At 45.1% G+C, this 24,165-nt stretch overlaps 1 protein-coding gene across 2 annotated transcripts in view; it reads left to right on the top strand.

Annotated features, from left to right (window-relative positions):
* The window catches only part of khdrbs2 (KH domain containing, RNA binding, signal transduction associated 2), a 65,285-nt gene that overhangs the window by 15,070 nt on the left and 26,050 nt on the right, over positions 1 to 24,165 (top strand). For both annotated transcript variants that reach the window (XR_012926071.1, XM_076018746.1), the window contains exons 3-4: positions 9,092 to 9,208; positions 15,082 to 15,228. Coding sequence is in view for 1 of the 2 variants with exons in the window: in XM_076018746.1 (XP_075874861.1) it covers positions 9,092 to 9,208; positions 15,082 to 15,228 (264 nt within the window). In the remaining variant the exon portion in view is untranslated. The remainder of the gene's footprint in view (positions 1 to 9,091; positions 9,209 to 15,081; positions 15,229 to 24,165) is intronic.

Below are 24,165 nucleotides of genomic sequence, written 5' to 3'. Positions count from 1 at the left end.
AAATATAGCTGTTTGGCTGCCAGTGTGCAGACTCCAATGCCAGACAACACAGTCGGTGCCAGACTTGTGCCTGCATAAGGAGAATTTAGCTTTGTTTGTGGTCTGTGGAAGTAAATTGAAATTTATTATCACATTTATTAAGCGACTGCCTGACAGAGTCCAAGTCTGATTGGGTTCCAACTGTAAACAGATGATGACATTTTTTAAACCCACCACTTTTCAAATGCAGACGTCTGAGAAAATGACTTTGTCTGCGACTTGTTCCAAACATTCTTGGCAGTGAATTCTCCAAAGTCCAGAATGTGCAGCAACCGTTTCAAACCGGCATGTAGAAAATTAACTTTTGCATGTTTTAAAAATCAGAAGCCAGAAAAAGCCGACAGCCGTTCGGAGCGAGAGAGTTTCTGCAGCTTGTTGCGCGCCGCCTCCCGTGGTGAGCCTGTCGTTAGAAAAAAAAAAAAGAAAAAGTGGGTGACTCAAGTGTGTGGTGCAGCACTCTGTAAAATGTTCATTAGGCTTGTTGTCATTTTATAGCCTGACATGATGAATTTACTTGTCCTTGCTGCCTCGCGCCACTGCCTCTACCTTCACTTTGACTCGCTCTGAAAAAGTGAGGAAACCTTGAGATGGGAGTCGATCTCGGCAGGGAGGGAGCGGGGAGGAGCAGGGGCGCCGCTCTAATTTGTACACGTGAGCTAATGATACAGTCGGCAGCGCGGTCTTGCAGGTTTTTACGCTGGGATCACTACTAGTCAAGCAAAAAAAAAAAAAAAAAAAGATAATCAGCATAGCCATTTTTATTATGTCTAGTAAAATTTATCTTCATCTTTTTAATGAGACAGCTTGATTAGCATCTTCTAACCTTGGGCTATGAGATGGATTTTCAATGTCTGACGCCGTCTGAGCCACTGTGCATGTATTGTATTGTATTGCAGGAATGTGACTCATTTCGCCTTTATTAATTTGAACAAATTGGACCCACTTCGGCTCTTTGTCAACGGGCCGCTTACCTTCACCGCGGCGCACGCGCTCACCGCAACACGTTGAAATGCATTTTGTCCTTGCAGGTGCCACAGTTTTTCCAGCTTATCTGTCCTGGTTATTGTGACCTTTAAATAGTGTGGCAGCCGCGGCTCTGCCCGTGGAGAAATTCCATTTTTGTCCCCCGTGAGATGTGGGCGCCCCCAAAGAAAGGACTATCATGTGGACAGGTGTTTTGCTTAGATAAGTGCTGAATACAGTCCAGGCAGAGCCGAGAGCGAATTAGAATGAAGCACTCGCGCGATAGAATCGCGGCCCCTCTTTGGGGATCCACTGAGTCATGATGAGTTTGTCTGCCACAATGCTGCTCATGAGATATAATAAAGATTAAGTGCGTCCCTCCCCACCCCTTCCTTCACCCCTTCCTTCACCTATTAAAAATCTGGCCGCATAGACAATGCGCATGCTCCATGTGAAATACACCAACACCAACAGGTTTCCAGCAGGCAGTGAATTCATTCCCACACACACGAGTCAGATGTTGAATATGTGGACGAAATCTAAATTTTTGCCCCTTTGTGCTCTGTGGGAGAAACAAAGAGGTGCAGTGAAAGCAGATTCTTGTTGACAAAAGTAAACTAGAATATATATATATGTACATACATGTATATATAAATCTGTATCGACACACATCACCTTTTTCACACAATGTATGGAATTTAGCAGCCTGTCATTGGGACAGGCTGGAAAATTAATACCTAAATATGTTAACGTTGTTGAATTTATTTAGCATCTTTTTGCACGCAATGTTCTCCCCCTGAAGTCCTCAGGGATCCAATAATATGCACATTTTACGATTTTTCATTCTAGGCTCTGGTTCACAGTATTTTTAGCCTTCTGTTTTTAAAATGTTTCAATGTATTTTTTTCCACCCTATTTTCAACAAGGAACAACAGGAACAAAGTTTGGAGTCGTATTTCTGCGTAACCAAAATAGACCACAGATTGTAGTAGAAGTGTGGCTTTTGCAATTATATTTCAGACATCTCCACCTTAAATAAATAAATAAATGAAGCAACACAGGCTCCTTATCAGAAAATAGGGCAGAGGGTTCACCTATGCAGCAAAAGCAACACGTGAGATCCGTGACTTAACATTAAAATAAGAAAATTCCTTGACACCGTATCAGTGAATAATGAGAACGCATTGGCATAATCTAGCAGCATGAAAAACTCAAATGCAGACTATTAGTGTTGCTTTGTGTTGTTGTTTTTTTGGGGTTTTTTTGTGGTTTTCGTGAACCTCACACTCTAGACGCAATGTTTCCCAAATCCGTGAGATTTATTTTGAACCCATTTGGAGAATGCTAAGCCGCATGTAAGAATTCTGTTTTTAAATGACAGCAATCCTCACTCCGTCCAAGGTTAAGCTCTGACAACCATTGCAGCCAATTATTCCCTAAATGTGAGATTCCGCTCGGTGATGGTCAGAGCGGGACTTGGCTTTTTCAATCTTGGCAGGATTGTGGGAAGTTTCCACCCTGACGTTCAGAGCAAAAGCGTTTGCTTGTTAAGGACTGCGGCCTGTTAGGGATTCAGTGAAGAGGGGAGGTCTGATTGTAGCAATCATTAATTGATTTTGCTTCACCGGTAAAACACAGCGCCGGCCCCACACTCTCCCGTCCTTACTGAGCCTTTGTACATCTGTGTCACATGAGCATCAGCGCCGGCTCGTCGCTATCGATTGGGGCTCGAGCTGCTCGCCGCATTTACAATATCTGTTGGTTTTGGTGTGTGTGTGTGTGTGTGTGTGTGTGTGTGTGTGTGATTTCCTCGGTCAACAGGAGGGTGTGTTACAGTTTAACAGGATCTGGCACATTTTCCCCCCCGAATATTTGCCAGTTTAATTAAAACGTCAGGTCTGGGAGGGGAGATAGTGCTTTTTATTAACCTAATGCAAATGAACACATTTATTTCTGCAATGTTTCGAGGATTAATCTCACCTAGACTGCCTAATGCTCTGACAATGGGCGACAATCCAGATGACGTCGGCAAAGTAAAGCCAGCCGTCCAACAAAACCGACGGCGGGCCTCTCGTCCGACGGCTGGTTCCACGAGTCGAATTCCTCCCGGTGGGAAGTTCACGGTTAATGTGTTCCACTCGACACACAAGTGGCGAACAACAAAGTGTGTGGAGCTGATAGGACACACTCCACTGACAAGCTCACAGCCCAGTCACCCTTAATGTTATTAAGGCGTAAACCTTCAACTCGAGGCCCTAATCCTCCTATCAGACAGGGCCTGGACTTCCCAAACAGCACAGTTCGCCAACCTGGCTGCCAGCAGCTCAGGACTTCTTGACTGTCCCCGCTGGAATGGCTTTGGGGGAACAGTTTCCTAGTTGGTTCTATTTGTCCTCAACGATTTCATGCGACTGACCTGATGCTTTAAACGTTGTGGTATTTTTGTTGTGCCTTGAGCTGCCAGAGGGTCGATTTGATAAATTTTTTTCTTTTTCATTTTGCAATCAGTGAGCGTTCATTTGAACGGAGGAAACAGAAAGAATTCCTGACGACAAAAGCACATGCAAAACACTTTTAAGGGCGTGCTTCAGGGAGCTCGGCACCTTGTTATTTCGTCCATCGCATTTCAAGGCTCTGAAACCTTTTGTTTTGTCGAGCCACTGTCGAGTGTTTTCGAACTGGTGCCCATTCCATCGCTGATCAGATCGCTTTTCTGAAGAAAGGAGCCTCGAAGGTGAGTAGTGATTTTGCTCCGAGCTCCTCCGAAAACCACAGTGGAAGAACAGGAAGTTTGAATTTGCCGTGTGCCGTAAGCTAGTGGCTCCTGCCGCTAAAGAGATTAGCATGGACGCTGCTTTAGCGGCAGTGTTATCGCAGCGTGCCGGCCAGCATTCTCATATTAAAAGGACAAAACGTGACAATGAGGGGTTTTTGTTCTTGTCAAGATGATTTCACTTCACTCCTCTTTGCTGAGAGTTTAGTTTGGCACCCGTGTTGAGGAACAGCTAACTGCAGGCCGGTGAGGTGTAGCTAAATGGACTCTTTGCCAGATGGCAACATAAAATCCACCAGATTCCATTATGCGTGCCAGATTATGCAGCTCTGAGAAACTTCAGGCTGGAGAGCAGATCTCATAAGGTTTGACAAACTACAAATGGAGGTGTTGTCTTATTAAAAAAGTAAGTTCTGCTCCTTGGCATCTCTTGTAAAAATAGACGAGGCATTTGTGTGGCGCTCTGAGTCACTGTAGTTCTCCAGGCCATGGGCTGATCTGCTGTCAAGTCTCCCTCATTGTTAAACATTATGGTGATGTGTCGCCATTGAGTTTGTAGAGAACATGAGACCCGGTGCCAGTTCCCTCTTAAATAACTAAAGCACTCCATGGCACTGACAGAATGATGCTTTTAGAAACATTTTACCAACTTGTTTAGGTTGTGCTACAACCTGTAAATAATTTAGCCGTGGGTGTCGGCAGCTTCAGTCATTTGTGGCAATGAAAAAATGAAAAAAACAAATTGTTTGTATTGAAGTATGACAGATTGTCTCGTTTAACCACTTTAAACATAGCTGTCCTGAAGATGGCACAAAACTGATCTCGTCCATTAAATCAGAGGCAGCATAGCCTGTTGAACCACAGTGAATATGGACTAGAATGACAGTGCCATAAATCAGGTGCTAGCCCTGTTTCAAATACACCTTGAAATAGAAATTGTGTTTTTTTGTTTTTGTTTTTGTGTTTGGCTGCTGCAAAAGTGTCGGATTAGAGAGCTTTTTGACAGAAATTCTAAAGAAAACTCTTTAATGCATACTCTCTCTTCAAAACCTTTCAAAACCCAAACGCTGCAGCTGGAGAACATGGCCTCAAGCAGAGATGGGCAGCAGGCAGCACAGGTCTCCTTCTCTATAATCCACAAACCCACTCTATCATAGTTTTGCGCGGCACTGTTGTTAATACATCATTTATATGTGCGCACACATTCGACAGCCACTTTATCCGGTACATTGGTTCAACTCCTCAGTAACAAATACATTAACCAGTACATCACATGGCAGCAACTCGGTGCATTTAAACAAGTAGACATGGTGAAGACCACTTCCTCAAGTTCAAACAGAGCATCAGAACGGGTCGGAAATGAGGCTGAAAATGGTGGCTGGTGCCAGACAGGCTGCTGGCCCGCAAGCTGCTGATCTGCTGGGATTTTCACACTGGCACAAGCATCTCCAGGGTTTACAGAGAATGGTCCCCAAAAGAGGAAAATATCCAGTGAGTCAGCGGCAGCTGTGTGGAGGGAAAGGTCTCGACAATGTCAGGGGTCAGAGCGGACAGACTGGTGGGAGACCACAGAAAGAAGAAAAAAAAAAAGGAACTAAAATAGCCACTGGTTACAATCGAGGTCCGCTTCAAGGTCTCAAGGTGCTTCACCTGCCTCAAGGTCTCAGACCTTGAAGCAGGTGAAGCACAGCAGCAGTAACAGACACCGGGTGCTGCTTCTGTCGGCTAAGAGCAGCAAACTGAGGCTGCGATTCACACGGGCTCACTGAAAATTGGACAGTGGACGACTGGCAAAACGATTTCTGGCGCAGCATTTGGGTGGCTGGTCGGAGTCTGGTGTAAACAACATGAAGGCACGGGTCCACAGTCCCCTGCGACAACAGTCGAGGCTGTTAGTGTGGACGATATTTTCTGGGCACAGCAAGTCCTCTGGCACTGCGCGCTGCTCAGCCGCAGCCAGTTTTGTTGCCGTCCATCTCTTCATGAGCGCAGTGTTCCATCATCTGATGGCCTCTTCCAGCGGGATGACGCTCCATGTCACAAATCATCTCAAATTGTTGTCCTGCAGGTGGCAATAGACTCAGTCCAGTAGAGCACCTCAAGGACGCGTCACAACAGGGAGTCTCTCACTTGCTCCTCCTCTCGGAACTTGTACTAAAACACTCGCTTCTGGCTAAAATATAGGAACTCTAAAGGTTTTTGCAAGCGGATCAGGTGGTAAAGCCACTTTTTTGAACGAGCCATTGTAGTTTATGAGTCCAAGTGTCCTTGAGCAAGACGCCAAAATCCAAACTGTTCCTTTTGAACGTTGACTGTGCAGCAGGTGCTGCCCTAAAAAAAAAAAAAAATGTCGCTGCCGTTGGAATGTGACTAGTGTGAGTGAACTGGTAGATGCCAAGATCTTCTTTCAAATGTTTTGGTGGTAAAAACAAGCCACAGAGCTGAGTTAGTGTGTTTGTATGTTGGCACAGCAACCATGTCAATCATGTTCTGGCTTGTACATTGCAGTTTTAGCTGTCAGAACACTTTGATTTCTTTTTTTTCTTTGTTCCGTTCAGGGCTCTGCGCACTTATGCATTCATCTGTTGCTGCTGTTGTGGTTGGGTGTTGCTGTTTTTTTTACTCGAACAGCTTTTCCACTTAATTCTGCGAATGTTTAATTTGCATTTCTGACATTTCCGCTGAGCTCTTGGCACCACCCTATTTAAGCCTCCATGCAACACTTTTCATATTTGCATTTGGCCTCTCCCAGACCTTTAAAACAAACAAACAAATAAATAAATAAGTTGCTCATTAACACGACTGATGCAAGCCCGACTGAAGCTGAAAGATTTCAGTCAGAAAATCTTATCGAAACCACAGTGCCACATATGGAAACACGTGTTTGTCACATGATCACAGAGTGTTCAAGGACATGTTAAGCAGACATCACTCTGAAGCTCCCTTTGAGTTAATTCAATAGTTTTCTGAACATGTCTCGCTCTCACTGTACTCTCTATTTGCCTGCGCTCTCCTCCATCTGCGTGCTTTTATTTTTTCTTTTTCGTTTGCAGGAGCAGATCATTGAGCTCTCAAGGGCCTTGTACCTGCGTGTTGACAGGATATTAAAACGAACATTCCTCAAGCACGCAACCAGGAAACAAGCTCAGAAACCCGAGCAAAGCTCTCGAGAAAAGCTCTGCTCACAGCTGGATTAGCGGGGCCGCGGACTCACAATGGTGCAACGCACCTCATCCCTCAATTCGTGCGCCGAGACGCACGCTTCACAATGCGGCATCGTAAAGAGCCGCCTTCGCCAGAACTGCCACATTGATAAGTAGCAACAAAAGCTTTTAATGAAGTGTTAATTATGTGCAGGGAAAACATGGAAAGGACGGCGATTATTATCGCTGAATAGTTGTTCAATGTCTGCTATGTTTTTGTGCACATGCACTTGTGTTGTGTTCGCCCTCCCACCCCCCCCACTGCTCGTTGGGAGAGTGGGAGGTTGGGGTTGCGGGGGGGCACGCTGCATCATTTCAGACCTCATTTAACACCGTGCCGTGCCCCTTCCGAGGGCCCAAACCGCTCGTCGCCGAGCACCTCCGCCGCTCCAGACGTTCATTAGCTTAATGAAAACAGGCCACTTCCTCTCCCACCGCCCAGCGAGCGTGTACTCGACACAGCCGCCGCCGCCATCTGCTCCCAGAGCTCCCCCGCCGGCGACGGGATCGTCCTGTCAACGCCGCCGCTGGAAAGAAACAGCGTCCGCCCGAAGGTGCCTGAATCGTCGCCGGCGGAAAGGACGGCCGAGGCGCGTTCTTTTTCTTTCCCTTTCCCTCCGTTTCTGTCTCTGCGTCCCGCGTCGCCCACTCCCCGACTCCCCTCCCTGACTCGCCCCCACCTGAGATGTGGCCGCCGTCTCCGGTGACGTTAGCGATGCTGGCGGAATAAGCTGAGTGTGCATCAGTCGTGGGAAGAGACTTGCCAGCAGCCACGCAGCTGGCAGCGGAGTTATTAGTCGCTCCTCAACGGTGGGAGGGCAGGGGGCGGGTGGAGGGGTTGATGAGTGTGAGGGAGGAGGAGGGGGCGAGATGCTGCTCTGTGAGAGGTTAATATCACTTCAGGGTCTGCCGTGGTGGGCGGGGGGGGGAGGTTCGGGCCACCTGTTCCACTCCACTCCACAATCCACTCCACAAAGATTTGAAGGTCAAAGCCCTGAGCAGTTTGAAAAGAGATTTAAAAAAAAAAAAAAAAAGCACAATACAGGTTGTTGTTTTTTTAATTGAATTATTAAAGGTCACATATTATGGAAAATATTTATATCAATGGACCCCCATAATTGTGAAAAATCCCTCCATTGCAGTTTTTTGGGTTTAAGTTCTACAAAAAAAAAGTGTTGAGTGTACACGCAGTTGTGTAAATTCAAGCTAAAGCTGAAAAAGCAAATGTGTGTTGGAGGCTGTAAACGGAGGGCTAAACAGACAAAGCTAAAAAAAAAAAAAACACAATTTTTTTGCTTGGCTTAATTTTTTTTTCTTTTTTTTTTTAAATCAGAAAGTCTGAGGTGAAAAAAAAGATACATTAACAGACTTAATATGACACCCTTAGAAGAGTAAATGATTACATCTCAGTTGTTCGTCCTCTCCATGATCCTCTGCTCGTGTTTCGCTCAGAAGTTTGAATATCACCCTTCAGATTAATGACCAGTCATTCCGCCGCTCTCAGCAACCCGCAGCTGCAGCTTTTCAATGTGTTCACTTGGCACAGCGAGAGGGAAATGATTGCCAGAGCCCTGAGGCGTAAATCTGATAGCTGGTCATCGGGATAGTAGTCCTTAATTTCCCACCGGAAGGGGCCTCATTATTTCTGACTGTATCTCATCACTGACCTTCAGGACAGCGTAGCGGCGGATGTTATTGGTTTGAGCGCCGGTGTGACATGGACGACCATAAACGGCAATAAGATACATTGAGACGGGGCAGTTCGGGCCAACGGATGGACGGACGCGCATCCTCGGTTGGACCGCAGATTAGAGACCCATTCACCCCTAATGCGCTACACACGGAGCACAATTGCATTGATTTATTGCAGGCTACGTTACACCTTTTTCCTCCCGTGACGAATGGGAAGTGGAACGCGAGATCCTTTGATAATAGATGACAAATGACCGGCGAGCATATCAAAACGGGTCAGGTTTTTCTTCCAGTGGGCAGGAAGAAGGGACACCTTCAGGCGCACTTGCCCATGTATTCAGCGTCATTTTTTTTTTTCCTTAAAGGCATTAATCAGAAACAGTGATCAGATGCCTGATTTTTTTTCCTCCTATGTTTGCAGTTTAATTTCGTCGGGAAGCTGCTGGGACCAAGGGGGAATTCCATGAAGAGATTACAAGAGGAGACAGGAGTGAAGATGTCCATCCTCGGAAAAGGGTCAATGAGGGATAAAGACAAGGTAGGAAAGATTGGGTTTGTCTTTTAATGTACGTGTTTGGCTGCTTCAAGAGAATCGAGCGACCTCAGAATCAGACCAGAATAAAACAGAATTTCCTCCTGAACGAACGGCAACAAGACTGGAGTGAATTGCTCTCAGCTGGCAAGCGCGTGTAGGCGAAAATGGGAGCGTTTCGTCCCTCCCTGTTGTTTAATAGCAAACTCTGTAACGTTGAATTATGAATGCAAAGTCATAAATCTCCTCACCAAAGCCATTTATCCTGCTGGCTCGCAGTCCCTCGGAGCCAAACTCAGCCGAGCGTGTGCGCAGGCAACCTGCTGGATTTAGCTTTGGCGCTCATAACAGGTCTCAGCGTGCGGCAGCTATCGAGTTCCATCGCTGATATGACTGCAGTCCTCCCGTTCTGGCATCTGGACATGACAAAAGACGTGCCGAGTTACCACCTCCGCGGTGCAACGGAAGCCGCATTTCATTACGCCGACAGCATGCAGGAGACAGGCCGATGAGGAGACTTTAACAGCAGCTTTAATGGCCAGCTAATCGATATTTGTATAATAAAAATGTATCGCATGGCGGCTTTAAAGGAGAGGTCGGGCTGCAAAGGCAATCTCACCTTAAGTTTCTCAGTCCCTCTGGAGCCTTCAGCCGTATCAATGATCATCAGCGAGTGTTGCTGGGTAACTAACCATGATGATGAATGAGTTAGGACTAAAGGAAAAAAAAATCTAAACTTTTTAGTTTGTTATTGACATAATGGATGAAAGAAACAGCTGTGACCTCAGCTTAAAAAAAGATGCTTTTCACAAATTTTGCATCCATAGTGATGTAAAAGTGCTCATCCTTGTTTATGAATTGATGCATCAAACCAAATAAAATCTACTTCATAAGTTGCAGAATTCAGTGAGGCTAGAAATGCGCGTGTTTGGTTAAAGAAGCGACATGTGCTATTCAGATTTCTTTGCTATGTACTGGACACAGTCACAGTATCCTCTGTATGTGTAGGTCTGTGCCATAGTTACTGACAATGCTGACCTAATGGTACTATGGTACTTAATGGTATTATGTCCATTATGTCCATTACACCCTCAATTTGCACAGTGGCTGTTAAGTGCTGGTGAAGCCAGAGGATGTGCAGATCTGTTTCACTTTACGCTTCGGTTTATCAGGTCGGTTTCGGTGTCCGCGGCGTGCAAAACTGTGACATCTAGTGGCGAAACGATATCGCACAAAACCTCTTTAAAGTTGGCCCAACCGTGAAGCTGAAAGCCTTCACTCATCTCGCCGTCCACACTGTGGACATGATTATTTCACACCATGTCTGGGCACAATTCTCTATTCCCTTCTCCCTTGCCAGTCAACGTCCACTTTTGTTCCAAGCCCAGACAGGAAGGCGGGCAGGCAGGCACGCCTGTATCTGTACACAGTCCAGCACAGTAGCACCAAGCAAGCCACCAATCTGAGCAACGAGGAAGAAAACACTCATCTGCAAAAGGCTACGATTGTTTTCTTTCAGTGCAGTTCAGCGTGTGTCTGGTGATGGGAGGAGAACAGTGCGTGTCGCTGGATGCCAACAGCTCCGGTCCTGCCGACTTCCCACTTCAACATTTACCGCGCAGCACAAGCAGAGATACATCGGCCCACTTCCTTGTTTTGGCACCGCCGTTGTTTCCAACACCTGCATCCAAGACCGCCTTGACAAGCCGTTCTGGGCACGGCGCCCGAGCACGAGGCGCCTGAAGTGAACACTTGAAGCGGACTTTTGGGGTCAAGCGGGCTCGGTTCCGTGTCTGGGAAACATCCTCACGCCGAGGCACCAAGATGTTTTCTTGGCCGGTGTCCTTCTTGGCCGACGCAAGAGGACATCAAAACCTTGGCTGGCTGCGACCGGGGAGCCGAGCCCATTCAGATTTTGTTCTTTTTTTTTTTTTTTTCTCCTGTGTTGCGTGTAGTTTGTTGCCAGTGCCTTTGTTTGTAATTAGTTAATTACACAAAGAGGATGTAAAAGGTAAAGAACAAGATGCAAAGCGGAGGCTGCAGCCTTATGAGAGGCAGTAAAAAAAAGTAAAATAAAAACATACTAGTAAGCCAGTCGACTTATAGGTGAGTGCCGACACCTAATTGTTTACCCTCCGATGGGGATTGTTGCAATTTCAGGTCTTTGCAAGTTGTTCTTCAATCAAGGATGCCAAAATTGGATAATGAGATTCGAACGGCTTCATCACTGTCTGCCATGCTTGTTTCGTCCATTGCATCGTTTGATCTCGGCGAGTCCCGCCTCCTTCAGTTCCATTTAGTCTCTGTCTACAATCAGATACGTATCAGAATTAAGACAATAAGCAAAAGCGGCCTGTGTTTGGTTTGGAAGAGGATTGTATTATTCAGGCTCTCGTGAATGAATCCGATTTGACAGCGCGAACGCGGCCTCAGTTCGCTGATCTCTCAACCGATGTTGTTTGTCAACTCGAAATGGTCCCGACTACCCATGATCCTCCTCTTATGTCAGGCTATGTATGTGTCCCGGCAAATCACCGTCATTCTGGGTGTCACTGCTGCCCGATGCTTTCAGGGCCTTCCTGCCGCTTTCGCCGCCTCCGGCGCCGCATGTTTTTACATTGAAGGGCCAAAGGGGGCAGCGCTCGCTTTGCCTTCAGGCTTTCAACCCAGCTAGTGAGCTGAGGGGGAAGTAGCGTAGCGACCAGAACAGAGCCATGAAATTTCCAACTTCTCCCATTGGTGAATCACATTTCTTTGTGACTGACTGAAAAGGATTTTTTTTAATTTATTTAAACTCAAATTAAAACCGTAATGTGATGTCCAAACAAACAAAAAAATCTACAATTAAGCAGCGGCGCCTCGACACAGTCAGTGTTGCGTTTAACCTGAATCTGAATGGAGCCCCGTGTGCGGAGTGAAAAGATAAGAGCTCAGCCCGGACAGGCTGGCTGGCCGGAGCCCAGCACGATAAAGCGCGCCGTGTTTTTTCTCTGTGCGTTTGTGCGTCAGCAACCGTGACTGACGAGCTGTGTAACGAGATGGACACTGAAAGGTCGCGACGGGGAGGCCGGCTGCCATTCCGGGGCAGCAGGTCGCAGGGGGGCGCAGCACAGATTGCAACTGCGGAGAGAAATAGCGCCAGCAGAGAGTCTTGCACGGGTTCTTTTTTTATTTTTCATTTTTTTTCTCATCTCCGTGAGACACACGAGATCAGCAGTCAGGTAACTTCTCAGGTTTGGACATTTATCAGAGGGGCCGCCCACACATTCATTTCACGCCATATGGGCAATACTGAAATTTTTGCACAGATATCAGCCCGTTTTTTTGTTTTTTTTTAAATGGTGCCGAGTCACGGCGCCAAAGCAGCGAGTCCCCATTCAACCTCCTCAGCATGAAAAGTGTTTACGGCAAACAGCGAGGTTCCCAACGAATTTCCTGCTCTGAGATTCCCAGAGTCCTTTGCAAAGATACTATACTGAGTCGGTCATGGTCAGCGGTGCCGAGCTCCATGTGTGTGTGTCTGTGTGTGTGTGTGTGTGTGTCTCCCTCCAATCCCTCGCTGCTGAAACAGCTGAAAGACGCGACGCTCTGCCCACCGGCACGTTCTGATCTGATTCATAATGATCGGGACTCTCGGAGATTCCATGTATAAAAAGCCCGCTGAAATTTTTAGGAGTGATTTTTTTTCTCCCCCCTCTCTCTCCCACTCTCTCTCTCTTTCTTTTTCATTTTAATTAAAGCTGATTCCTCCCAGAGGGCATGGAGCGGCCCTTTGATGCGGGGACAAGCGTTTGAATTCCCGGAGTGTCTTGGAGAGTCAAAGAGGCTCTCGGTTCCCCGACAGCCTCCACGTGTCCTTGAGCCGCGAGCGGAAAAAACATCAAACCTCAACATTGCCATGGCAATGTTAATAAACACAAGTCAATTAATTTGCAGTGCACATCTCTATGCCCAATTTTTTATTTTATTATTATTTTTTTTTTGCAAACTAATCGCCATGTTTGATTATCCCAGCAGCTTCACTGCAAATATTGGGGAATATGGGTGTGTGTGTGATATCACTTCTGATTTGTTCAGTGGAAAATCAATCTCACAATTTAACCGGTTCTCGGGAAAGGCGGTTAGGTCTGGCTGTGAGCCGTACTGCAAATCTTTTGAGCCTTTAAGGCCAGTGTAAAGCTCCGGCCTGGGGCCCCTCAGGGGCCCCAAGTAAAGACTGACAGGTGATTGGACTTCTCTTGTCAACAGCCAAGCATTAGGAGAGCATAGCCAAGCTTTAACTAAACACACACACACACACACACACACGTACGTTGTGGCTGCGATTGGATTCACAAAGTGTGTTTAAATGAAAGGTTCCATATTCTTATTATGTTATTCAAAAATGCTTTTCCCAGTGTTTTGTAACAGTAGAAGTCCGTTCTTTTCAGAAAGTGTGCGCTGAAACATTCGGGTCGGGCAACCAGCCTAATAAAAGGGCACTGGCACCATTCACCAGCTCATTAAGAACAGTCCCAGCCAGGTGTTGGTTCTGTACCAAGGCCACCTTATGGCCACATTTGTCTGTGTCCTTTTTCAAAATTTGGAAGGAAAAGTCAATTAGACGTCGGTTTTAGCAGGAAGCCATGTGTTCCGTGTGTTCCGTGTGTTTTCTTGTTTGGAGGAAACTCCGAGCAAAAAGGAAATGCAGTTAGATGCTATTTATACGCTAAACGTGCTGTTTTCTGTAGATCTATGGAGTTTTTGAATAATTAACTATGCGTGTGGTGTTCCAGCTGAGTCCAATGAAAACAGGGATTATATAGATCCTTTAAATGTTTTTTAAGGACACTGCATTATCACTAAACTGAGTCGTGAACTTTCTCAAAGTGCACAAAGACTCCTCTTTTCTCATCCAGCCTCCTCCGAACTGTTCTCTGATTCTCGCTGTGAACTTTTTGTCTCTTCTTGCTCCTAATATTTCTCCCGGTTGAAGCTGGGTTTTTTCTTTTTTCCTCCCCTGGAGCTTTGCTGGCGTAGATACTTCAGAACATTCTTCACACCAATTCAAACAAATACAATTTCTCCAGTGAAGTACTTCTAACCTGATTCCCCATTCTAAGATAGATGAGTGAACAACCTTGGTTACCAGGTCTTATGTTCCTGTCACTGGTGCTCCAGTCAGATGAGCAGTAACTAGATTTAAGTTATGGGGGAAAGGCCACATATGGTGCAGGGAGGCTTTTTATGCAGCATTGTAGCCCCTGATTCGGGTTCAGCTGTGATTGCACAAGTGGCTCCTTGTCTGGGAGCCGAATCAGACATCATGCTGTAGGTTATAACCCGCCTGTCTGAGAACTGCTAATGATTAAGGAGGTTTTGAGGTGGTCCAGACAGAAATATGGTAATAGCCATCTGATGGATTGCACTGTTATTTTGCGCAGGCATTGTCTTTGACTCCTTGACTTTTGAAAGGTGATGGTAGCATTTGGTTTGAGACCACCGCTGCCTCAAAGCACAGTCGCAGAGAGGACGTCCAAAGTTCAGGCAGCGACTCAGAGGGAACACGGAAATCTGCTTTTCTGTAAAATGTTGATTCTGAGAAATGGTTTCACTCCTCAAGATCGTCTGTTGTTGATAACCAATTGTGTGTTACTTCTTTGGGACTGTGCATTGCTGTTGTTTTTGCAGCAGGGTGTAAACAAAGGGTTAACATTTCCCTAATATGCTAAAGAAATGCTAATTTTTTTATGGTAACAAGTGCTACATGCTAAGAAAAAAAACCCTGACCTCTCCAATGAATAAGACATATATGGAAATGGATTTTATGGGGCTGCTTTAAAGTTCTAAATGCTGAAATTGTAATTTGTTTTGTGAATCTCTTGCCTGCTCCTCCACAGGAAGAAGAACTGAGGAAAAGCGGGGAGGCCAAATATGCCCATCTGAGTAATGATCTCCACGTTTTAATTGAAGTCTTCGCTCCACCTGGAGAGGCCTATTCCCGCATGAGCCATGCCTTGGAAGAGATTAAAAAGTTCCTTGTTCCAGTAAGTTTGATATGTCCAATTTTTCATGGCGCGCGAATCATCATCGCCTCGGCTTCATCGCTTCTCCATTAGGCTCCAACGGCGTGAACTGCGCTTTTATTCTAGGCATCGGCACTATCATGCGCTTACACTTAAGTGGAACCCGAGACAACGCGCGAGCCATCATCACAAATGAAAACTAATGTATTCACCAATTAAAGTGCAGCAAGAAACAACTTGCGAGGCATCGGCAACTTATAGCCCGGAGAGCTCAGCAATAATTAATGTGCGTGTAGCGCGCGCTCGCCGAGTCTAAAGCTGTAAATATTAATCAAGCCCCGCGACTGTGACAAGCCTAATAGAGGAGAGTCGTGTTTCACAAGACTTCTCCGTGTAGCTCGGGCCTCCTTCCGTGTCCTGCCGACGCTCCTGCAAGCGTCTCTGCCTGCCTGCGGGAGGACGACCTTACACCTGGTTGTCCATCGGCGTCCGGGTACAAGTGACCCGACGCCGCTCCCTCAACAAGGAGGAACAACAGACGGCTTTGACAGTTTAAGGAGGTAAAAAAAAATAGGCTTAAATGTGTGGCACTTTAAGGCTGCAGGGGGGGGGGAAACTCTTCCTGAAGAAGATACGCTCCACATGTGAGATGTTTCAGATATGCCCTCGCGTCTTCCATATGCTCTGACACCAATCCATTAACCCCTCGCTGTTGTTTCTTTCCTCTCATGTAATTGTGTTTGTGCTCAGATTTAAAATAAAAAAAAAACAACAACAACACAACAACAGCTGGCCCCTACTGCACCATGTTGCAGACATGCAAAGCACAAGCAAAGCAATGATATTGGAGTATATAGCACTAGGGGTGGTCATGGAACAACATCATTAAACTTTAAATATTGACTTATTTATCAATAGATTCCACATCAGTTGTAGCTCGTAGCTTTGTCAAATGTCCGACTGGCTAATTATCTCCTGTGCTGGCTTTAATGCTGCAGATGCTGCAAGGTTTATTTTTTATTTCATTTATCTATTTATTCATTTTTGCATCCCAGCAAAAACAAAACTAGTACATCTTAAAAAAAATTATAAAAATTCAGATATTGGTGCAGTTTCAGGTGAGTAACTTTTAAGAGCAAGAGAGCAGCACAGCCTGAGCTTTGCAATTAATTATTAGTAGTAGTAATTTGGGGCATCCTGAAGGCTTGCTCATTAAATTTTCACCACGTATCTGGTTCTTTTAGAGATCTTAGGCTATAATGCTGGTTTGTTTAATGAATAAAAGCAATAATGAGCTAGAACGTTATATATTTCACCTATAATAGTTTCCGAGCAAAGTCTGGGTTGCTTTGTCCACACTGTGTGCACCAGCTACCACGCTGTGACATTTAGATTTATAGGCTGCAGAACAGCGCTGTCAGTAGGAATGCCAGACTGACTGAATAAAAGGACTCGGCTAGCACGCATACTCATTAACAGAACTGTAAAAGTTAAGCCATGCTGCTTAAGTGCACCTCCTAGTTCCCCATTACTCTGTCATTTTACATTTATCACATCTGGAAAACGTCACTTAAAAACACATCATGTAATAAAGAAATAAGGACCACGCCATCAGTTTCATAGCAGGCGTCCGCTGCCTCGTGGATGAGGCTTCCCACAATGCAGCACAACAGGTGGCAGTTCTTCCTGCCTCTCAAGAGGGCGGAATGCTTCATGCTGTTTACCGCCCAATTTCTACATGACCTGCGGTCGGTCTGAAGGCTCCCGGCTGAGCCGGTACAAAGTCTGCCTTTTGAAAATAATCCGCTTGAACTCGTTCACATTCGCTGGGTCTTTTCCGTCACTCCAGCGAGCTGAACAGGTTGTTGGACTCAAAGTGACGAGGACTTTACATATGAAAGAGTGTTTACTGGTGACGGCGGGCATCATTGAGTACACAATAAGGCCTCTGTGGCTCCGCGGGAAGTTTTGCCCAGTGGAGTCACTTGGATCGGCGGGAATGTCGAATGGAAACCGGGATGAGTGAGGACGGGAGGCGGTCAGATCTGATCTTGCTGCGCTGTGCTGGCCCGACTCATGACGGAAATGTCAACCACAGAGATGCAATGTGACTGACGCAGGAATCGGGTCTATAAAGAAGATAGAACGCATTTTGTTTTTTGTGCGGAAGGTAAATGAAGCCTGAAAACCTGCAGGGCTCTGATTATGTCACTTAGAGTCGGAGGGTGTCCAGATAACAGCAGACGGCTGATAGTTGTGTTCCACTATCAGTTGTGACATATCCTCTTCTTTTTTTCCTCTTTTATTTTTAACAGTGAAATTACTCTCTGGCAGGATGAGTTTGTCCATGACGCTGACGTGTCTGCACAGCGTGTGGCATGTATTGTATATCTGAATAATTGGCTCAGGAAGAACGACAGAGAGGATTTTCAGTCCTCCTCCAAAAATGCCTGATTTGAGTCAGCAGGTGCACACATTAAAAACATCCTACTGCTACAGTGGTGCCTGGTTCTCCTGCTGGTGGACTATTATCCTTGCAAACACACACACACACACACACACACACACACACACAAAGTAAAATGAAAGTGATGCAGCAGGATTGCTGAGATAATGTCACCTGCAATTTGCTGTGCTGCTAGAAAACTACACGTCAGGTTAGGAACACGGCTTCCAATGATTCCTCATTACATGTCTTTATACAAACAGCAGGAACCTCATTGTGTCTTTACACAAATCGCATAGTCTTTATAGTTTAATGCGCTGATGACTTAAACCTCCCATAAAGCCCATCCTACTCTTCAGGAAATGTTTGTAAAAAATAAGACAAAAAACCGACCAGGTCTATCAGGTTAGCGGCGACAACCAGCCTCGTGATTTATTCTGTCTGTCAAGATAGTCAAACGTGTGAAAGGTTAATCAAGGCATCAGTTTTAGCTGGAGGCTATAAACAGAGGGCTAAATGTGCTGTTTTCTGGAAGGCTGTTTAATTTTTTTTGTGTGAGAGGCAGCTGTTTCAGTGTTTGGGATGAAAAAATAAAGAAAAGAAAAGTGAAAATGCATTTAATTCAGGATATGAAAAATAATCCTCAATTATGAAACGACCTCAACATCTGTGTGCCAGTTTACCGTTTGATTCTCATCAGCATAATTGGTCCGTCTTATCTCTTCAGTCCAAAACAAATGTGTTTTATTGAACTAATGGGTTTTTATCAGACATCAGAGCCGCTGAGCAAAAGAAGTGGAGCCCTCGGGCCTGTGGAGAACCTTCCCAATGCCAGCAGAGCAGAGCAAGAGCACAACAGCGGGAGAATTACTGCGGTTCTCTCACAATCCAGTGACAGTTTACGCACCGTATCTGCTCGCGCTGCTCCTGTTTGTGGGCAAGATTCACAAAAGAATTGAGCATTTAAAAGGATTTAATTAGTGGGAAATAAACAGTTGTGGTCCTCAGAGGACTGCGAGTCGAGTAAATAATAATCCAGTAAAAACACAATGTCTTTGAGGCCGTATCCGCCGAGGTTTGAAAGTTGAAACAATTAAACAGTACAAAGCGATGTTATGCTGGACCTACGAGGTCACGCCGCACGCACAGGCTCCACCCACTTCCGCAGCAGCTACACGACTCGCTCATTTTGTTAGGAGGAACAGCTCAGACTCACTGGAGGGAAAGTGGAAGTGGTGTTTCAAAAAATGTATTGAAAAAGAAATGAAAACAGTGTGGTTTCCCAACAGAGCTCATAGAGCGATTACCATTATTATATTTAGACAAATATGGTTAGAAAAGCTGTCGCACAGTTGTTGCACAATATGCCGTCTGGCCTCTTGCAGGATAAGGAACGAGTCACTCAGCGAGTGAACCGAGCCGAAGAATCTCGAGTCAGTGTTGAGGGATTTGTTTAAGACGTTAACGACTCAAAGGTTCACTCTCTTTCTCACATGAGGGGCAGCGTGTCGTGAGTTTGTGAGGTTAATTAAGGATGCAGAGAAATTACTGATTTGATGACTGATTTGTGTCTCATAGCAAGCAGGTTGTGGGTTCCATTCCAGGCCTGGGACCTTTCTGTGTGGAGTTTGCATGTTCTCCCTGTGTCTGTGTGGGTTCTCTCCGGGTTCTCCGGCTTCCTCCCGCACTCCAAAAACATGCATGTGAGGTCAATTGAAAACTCTAAACAATCCATAGGTGTGAGTGTGAATGGTTGATTGTCTTTGTCTCTATGTGGCCCTGCGATGAACTGGCGACTTGTCCAGGGTGTCACTGCCTTCGCCCTATGACAGCTGATATAGGCTCCAGCAGACCCCCGTGACCCTGACCTCAGGAAGAAGCGGGTATTTAAAATGCACGGATGGATGATTGATTTGCATGCAGCAGCAGCATCCTGTACCAGACACCGCAACGCAAACCTTTGATTGCACTTTTTTGAACGCCGTCTGCCACATCTTGTGAACAACATCAGGCCCCGTGACGCAGCTGCTGCAGCTGTCTTGGTTTCAATAGGCCTGACGTGCTCGTGGCAGGATGATGAGGGCTTTCAGGCTTTTCAGGAGGCTGTTTTGCAGCACGGCATAGGCGATTATAATGGTAATAATAACAATAATAATAGTAACAATCCCTCAAACTTTCCGTGGCTGGGAAAACATTTTTGACGCCAGCTGGGGGAGGAAAAAAAAAAATGGCAAAGTGCCGCGTCATGCTGTGAAGGATGACATTTAGGGTTTGAGTTTTGTTTTTGTTTGTGGAGGTTTTTTTTTTTTTTTTAGCATCACTTGTTCTACTGCGAACTAAAAATCACAAAAAATGTTTCCAAGACGGTAGCGGCGTCCATTCATGCATTCATCACTTGTTGCTGCAGCCTGGCGAGGCATGTGTGCGACGTGCTTTCAGACATGTTGCGTGAACCTGTCACAACATCCATCATTCTGCGCAAAGGGAGTTTGACAAATGTGGCTGCTGCTCTGCGATGCCAACAGTTTCCTTGGTCCGGCTGACCCGACTCGAGAGGCATTTCAATCTTGCTGGTGCTTGCAAAGCGTTGCGCTGTTTGGCCCCATTGCTTACGACAGTGTGTTCTGGACGTTGTCAAAAGCATTTTATTTTTGCTCAGGTTCCATCTAATGCTGTATGAAGTCTTGTGACACAGCATTCTATTTTGTTATCATCATCTGTTTAATTATTTTTACCCCCTTTGTTGTGGGGAATTGATTATGCCGGAACTAAATTTAAATAATTCAGATGAAAAAACTTCAAAGTCTCAGGGGAAATCTGACTTGTTAAGATCTCTTTTAATTTAAGATTAAAAATACATTTTATTATGCCATCTTATTTAAAAAAAAAAAAAAAAAATCAAAATATAAGTTTTCTCACAAGAAAAAAAAAATAGGCAAGTTAAGACCAAGACTGACTTTGGGAGACACCAAGGACACAAAAGTTGCAGAATGTGACAATCGTGTGAGGAAGCTCCATTTTCAGGATGCCTTTAAGTCCTTGTGAAGGGCACAGGGGGCTGAGAACAAGGTTCCGCTTCGCTGGAATTAATTGGAGTGAGTCAACAGTCGCACCCGACACACCTCAGTCAGTGTGCCCCTCTATCTCTGTGTACTCATGTTTACCAGCTCCCACAATCCACTTCGACAAGCCCTGGCATGTTTGCCGCGCTCCTGATAAGCTACGGCGCTCCGTCGCAAACCATCACAGCACCGCGGTTCCCGCCCGTTCATTTGTTGGGCTTTTTTTTTTGTTGTTGTTGTTGTGCGGTAATTATTCCCCCACTGATAAGTAGGCGCCTGCTGTGTGTCGTCCGTTTCTTCTCAAGTCTGCATTCAACACGCCTGACACGTCTTGTCGCTAGCTGCAGCTCACCCACGATGCACTTCATACTTCAAATCTTGACTTCATCCGTGCAAGCACTATTTGGCTTTTACATCAATTGTCATATCCCTGGTTTCAATCCTGGACTCTATAGTAGAGCAGCCGAATGCACAAAATCCCTCTGGATTCGCAACTCACCTATTATGAAAAACTACCACACTAAGCATTTCCTGATGGACTTTTTTTGTTCCATGTAACTGCAATAAAACAAGCTGTATGGATGGCTTTCTACCTCACAAGCCGACCTGATTAATATGGTATTGCCTCTGTAGACTCTTTAAAAAATAAATGTTGGCAAGGCGTCGCTACCCCCCACACCCTGACAGTGAGTACCCATCTTCCCCTCAAGCTAAAGCTAGCGGCTGGCCAATAATTTATTTTTAAAAAAAATGGAAATTGCAGAACAAAAAAAATCCCCCGCTATTCATTACTTAATAAATATTATACCCATTTTCATGTCCTTCTTTCAACTCCAGTAGAGCAGCTCTGCAGAATCATTTACCCCAACAAAAACACTATGAATGTCCAGGCTGTAACATAGCTTAGTTTTAGCTTCCTGCTAAAACTGACTCAGTTGGACCTTCCACGTGCTTACAAGGGGAGCAAAACAAGGTGGGCTCAGAAAAAGGGACAGACACCTGGCTGAGAAGTATCAGGGATGTATCAGTTCCCCGCGTTGGGTCGATTTCAATAAAGAAATCTGAAAGAACAAAAAAGAAGAGGTCCTACTGTCAGGAGTTTGGAATACAAGACTCAAAAAGCTCCGGTATTCTCAGCTCACAGTGACCTTTTTCCTCCACCGTAGCCGTCACCTCAGTCTCTTTTGTGTGTGCGGAGGCATTTTCACATGGTCTGAGCGCACACACTTTCTCTGGAAAGTGGAGCAAGCAACAGAGAGTAGAGGATGAGCTTTTCTCCTTTCTAGAGAGTTCACTGTCAGGCCAGTCACTCAATGTTGGTGGTAAAGAGCTTTATTTGTTTGTTTATTTATTTATTTATTGTATTACAGAGACCTTCAGTTTTGATGTCCAGACACCCTATTTAAAGACGCCGGGAAGAAAAAATAGCTGCCGAGGAATTTTAGCAGATCCAAGTTAATACCTCCCCGTGTGGCAGTCTTGCTAACCTCTTCAGCAAATGATTTCTGTTGAAAAGCTTCCTGGTGTCACACTCTGCACACAGAAGGGAGAAAATCCCACAATAAGTATGACATGAACGGTTCGAAATTGAACAAAAATAAGGAGCACGGAGGCTGTGAAAGTTGCCATCTTTTTTTTCCCACTTTTTAATTGTATTTCATTTACACGGAATTATTTAAGCTCTAATTGGAGGCTTTAGTTGCACATATGGTGGAGAAGAGTGTCAGGAAATGACTATGTGTGAAATTGCGGCTCAGAGACGAAACACGGAAAAACAGCGAGCGCTACGAAAATGAGAAAATGTGGATTAGATAAGAATCAGATTTTGCACACAACAGGAAGTGCAAACATACTGTGTAGGTTCTGCCTTGTGTGTAAATAAGTCTATGCTGCAGTCGGTTTTCGGCGAGGAAAGCTTGTGTTGCTCTCTGGGGGAAAACAAGTGCACAAATGCGCTTGTCAAAAGCTCTCATGGCAAAAAAAACAACAAAAAAACTGTGGCGGTTTTTGAATAACAAAAAAAGTGGCTTTTTTTGCCACCATTCCCCAGTGTCAGGGGCTTTTCTTCTGTGCCTCACGACAAACAAGCCTGTTTATCTGTCAGCGGTGACAAGATAATGATTACTGCCTTGTCTGCCGTGGAGCGATCTGTATTGTGTCCGATAACAGGTTGTCGGGGTAGCGGGGGACTAAAAAACAAAAAGGTCCCAAATCACAAGATAATGACACAGATATTTCAAAACGGTCAATTACAGGCTATGTGCATTTCAAACAGTGAGGAATAGGCGGCCTTTTACTTACTCATTTATTTTGAAAGGATGGATGTTTTAATTTCCTCTCTAGGTTGTTGTTGTTGTTTTTTTCAAATAATTTTCACAATCAGCAATATTTTGATCATAATATGATTTGGATTGTCTCCATGGCATGACATCAACATGTAAGCAGCAGTTGACTTTCACCTTAATCAGAATAGGGTCAGAGGGTCAGAACCTCTTTGCATCGTGTGGATCAGCGGACGTGTAACTATTCCTACGGGAGTTGTGTGCTTTTGCAGCCCACGTCCTGATTCACATCCCGCTCTAGTCAGACGTTCAAGTCGTGTTTGGTGAGTCTTGTGTGTTCCCGCCTTGCATTGTTGAGACAGAAGCGCCTGAGGGGGGAAAACAAGGTGCCAGAGTCCAGCCAGTTTTACACATTTTGATGAATATGCTAATCTCTCCATAGCTGCTGCGCATGTAAAACACCTTGTTTGGAAAATAGTCTATAAATCTCAATCAGACTGTGAGTGTACGGTTGTGGACATATTCAGTTAGTGCGTGTCTGTGAAATGTTAAATGAATTTAAAACAAACTTGAAAAAGATTTTGCGATTGTTTTTTTCCTGATTACGCAAAGCATTTTGAGAAGCATTTGGATGTGATTTCGTGCTGTACAAATAACAGTTGATTGATTGATTGATTGACTGATTGATTGATCCTAAAGACACAAGTCACGTGACCTAAATGATCACTACGTCAGAATTCAGCAAACCGGCTTCCATTAGTGAGTTTGTCCTTTAGCTACTGACTGTTAAAACACTAAAATGCAATTCAAGTTGTTCAAAGTGATGCTGCCTCCATAAAGTTTCAAATGCCAAATTTCTTCTTGCTGGCAATACTTTCACAGATTTGTTTATGTAAATGAGCTTTTTCTTTTCCTGTATTTCAGACGTGCAAAAATCGACATGCTGTCGTCATCTCACAACCCTCTTTTCCCTTTTTTCAAATTTCCAACCTCCTCTCTTGCCTTCGGCTGCAAAACTGTTCCTCCGGAAGCTTTTTTTTTTTCCTCCAGGCAGCCACATGTGTTTGCTGCACGTGTCAAGATGATTTGATTCTGATGACATTTACTCGTGCGGAGAACATCTGTTGCCATCAAAAAAAGACAAATGTCCATGTGCTTTTTACTCATT

Source organism: Nelusetta ayraudi, unplaced genomic scaffold, assembly GCF_046127955.1.
Source record: "Nelusetta ayraudi isolate G7.1 ecotype Tasmania unplaced genomic scaffold, CSIRO-AGI_Nayr_v1 ptg000008l, whole genome shotgun sequence".
In the NCBI taxonomy this organism is placed as follows: domain Eukaryota; kingdom Metazoa; phylum Chordata; class Actinopteri; order Tetraodontiformes; family Monacanthidae; genus Nelusetta; species Nelusetta ayraudi.
The sequence above is the reverse complement of the archived record's forward strand: the minus strand, read 5'-3'. Positions and strand labels throughout refer to the sequence as shown.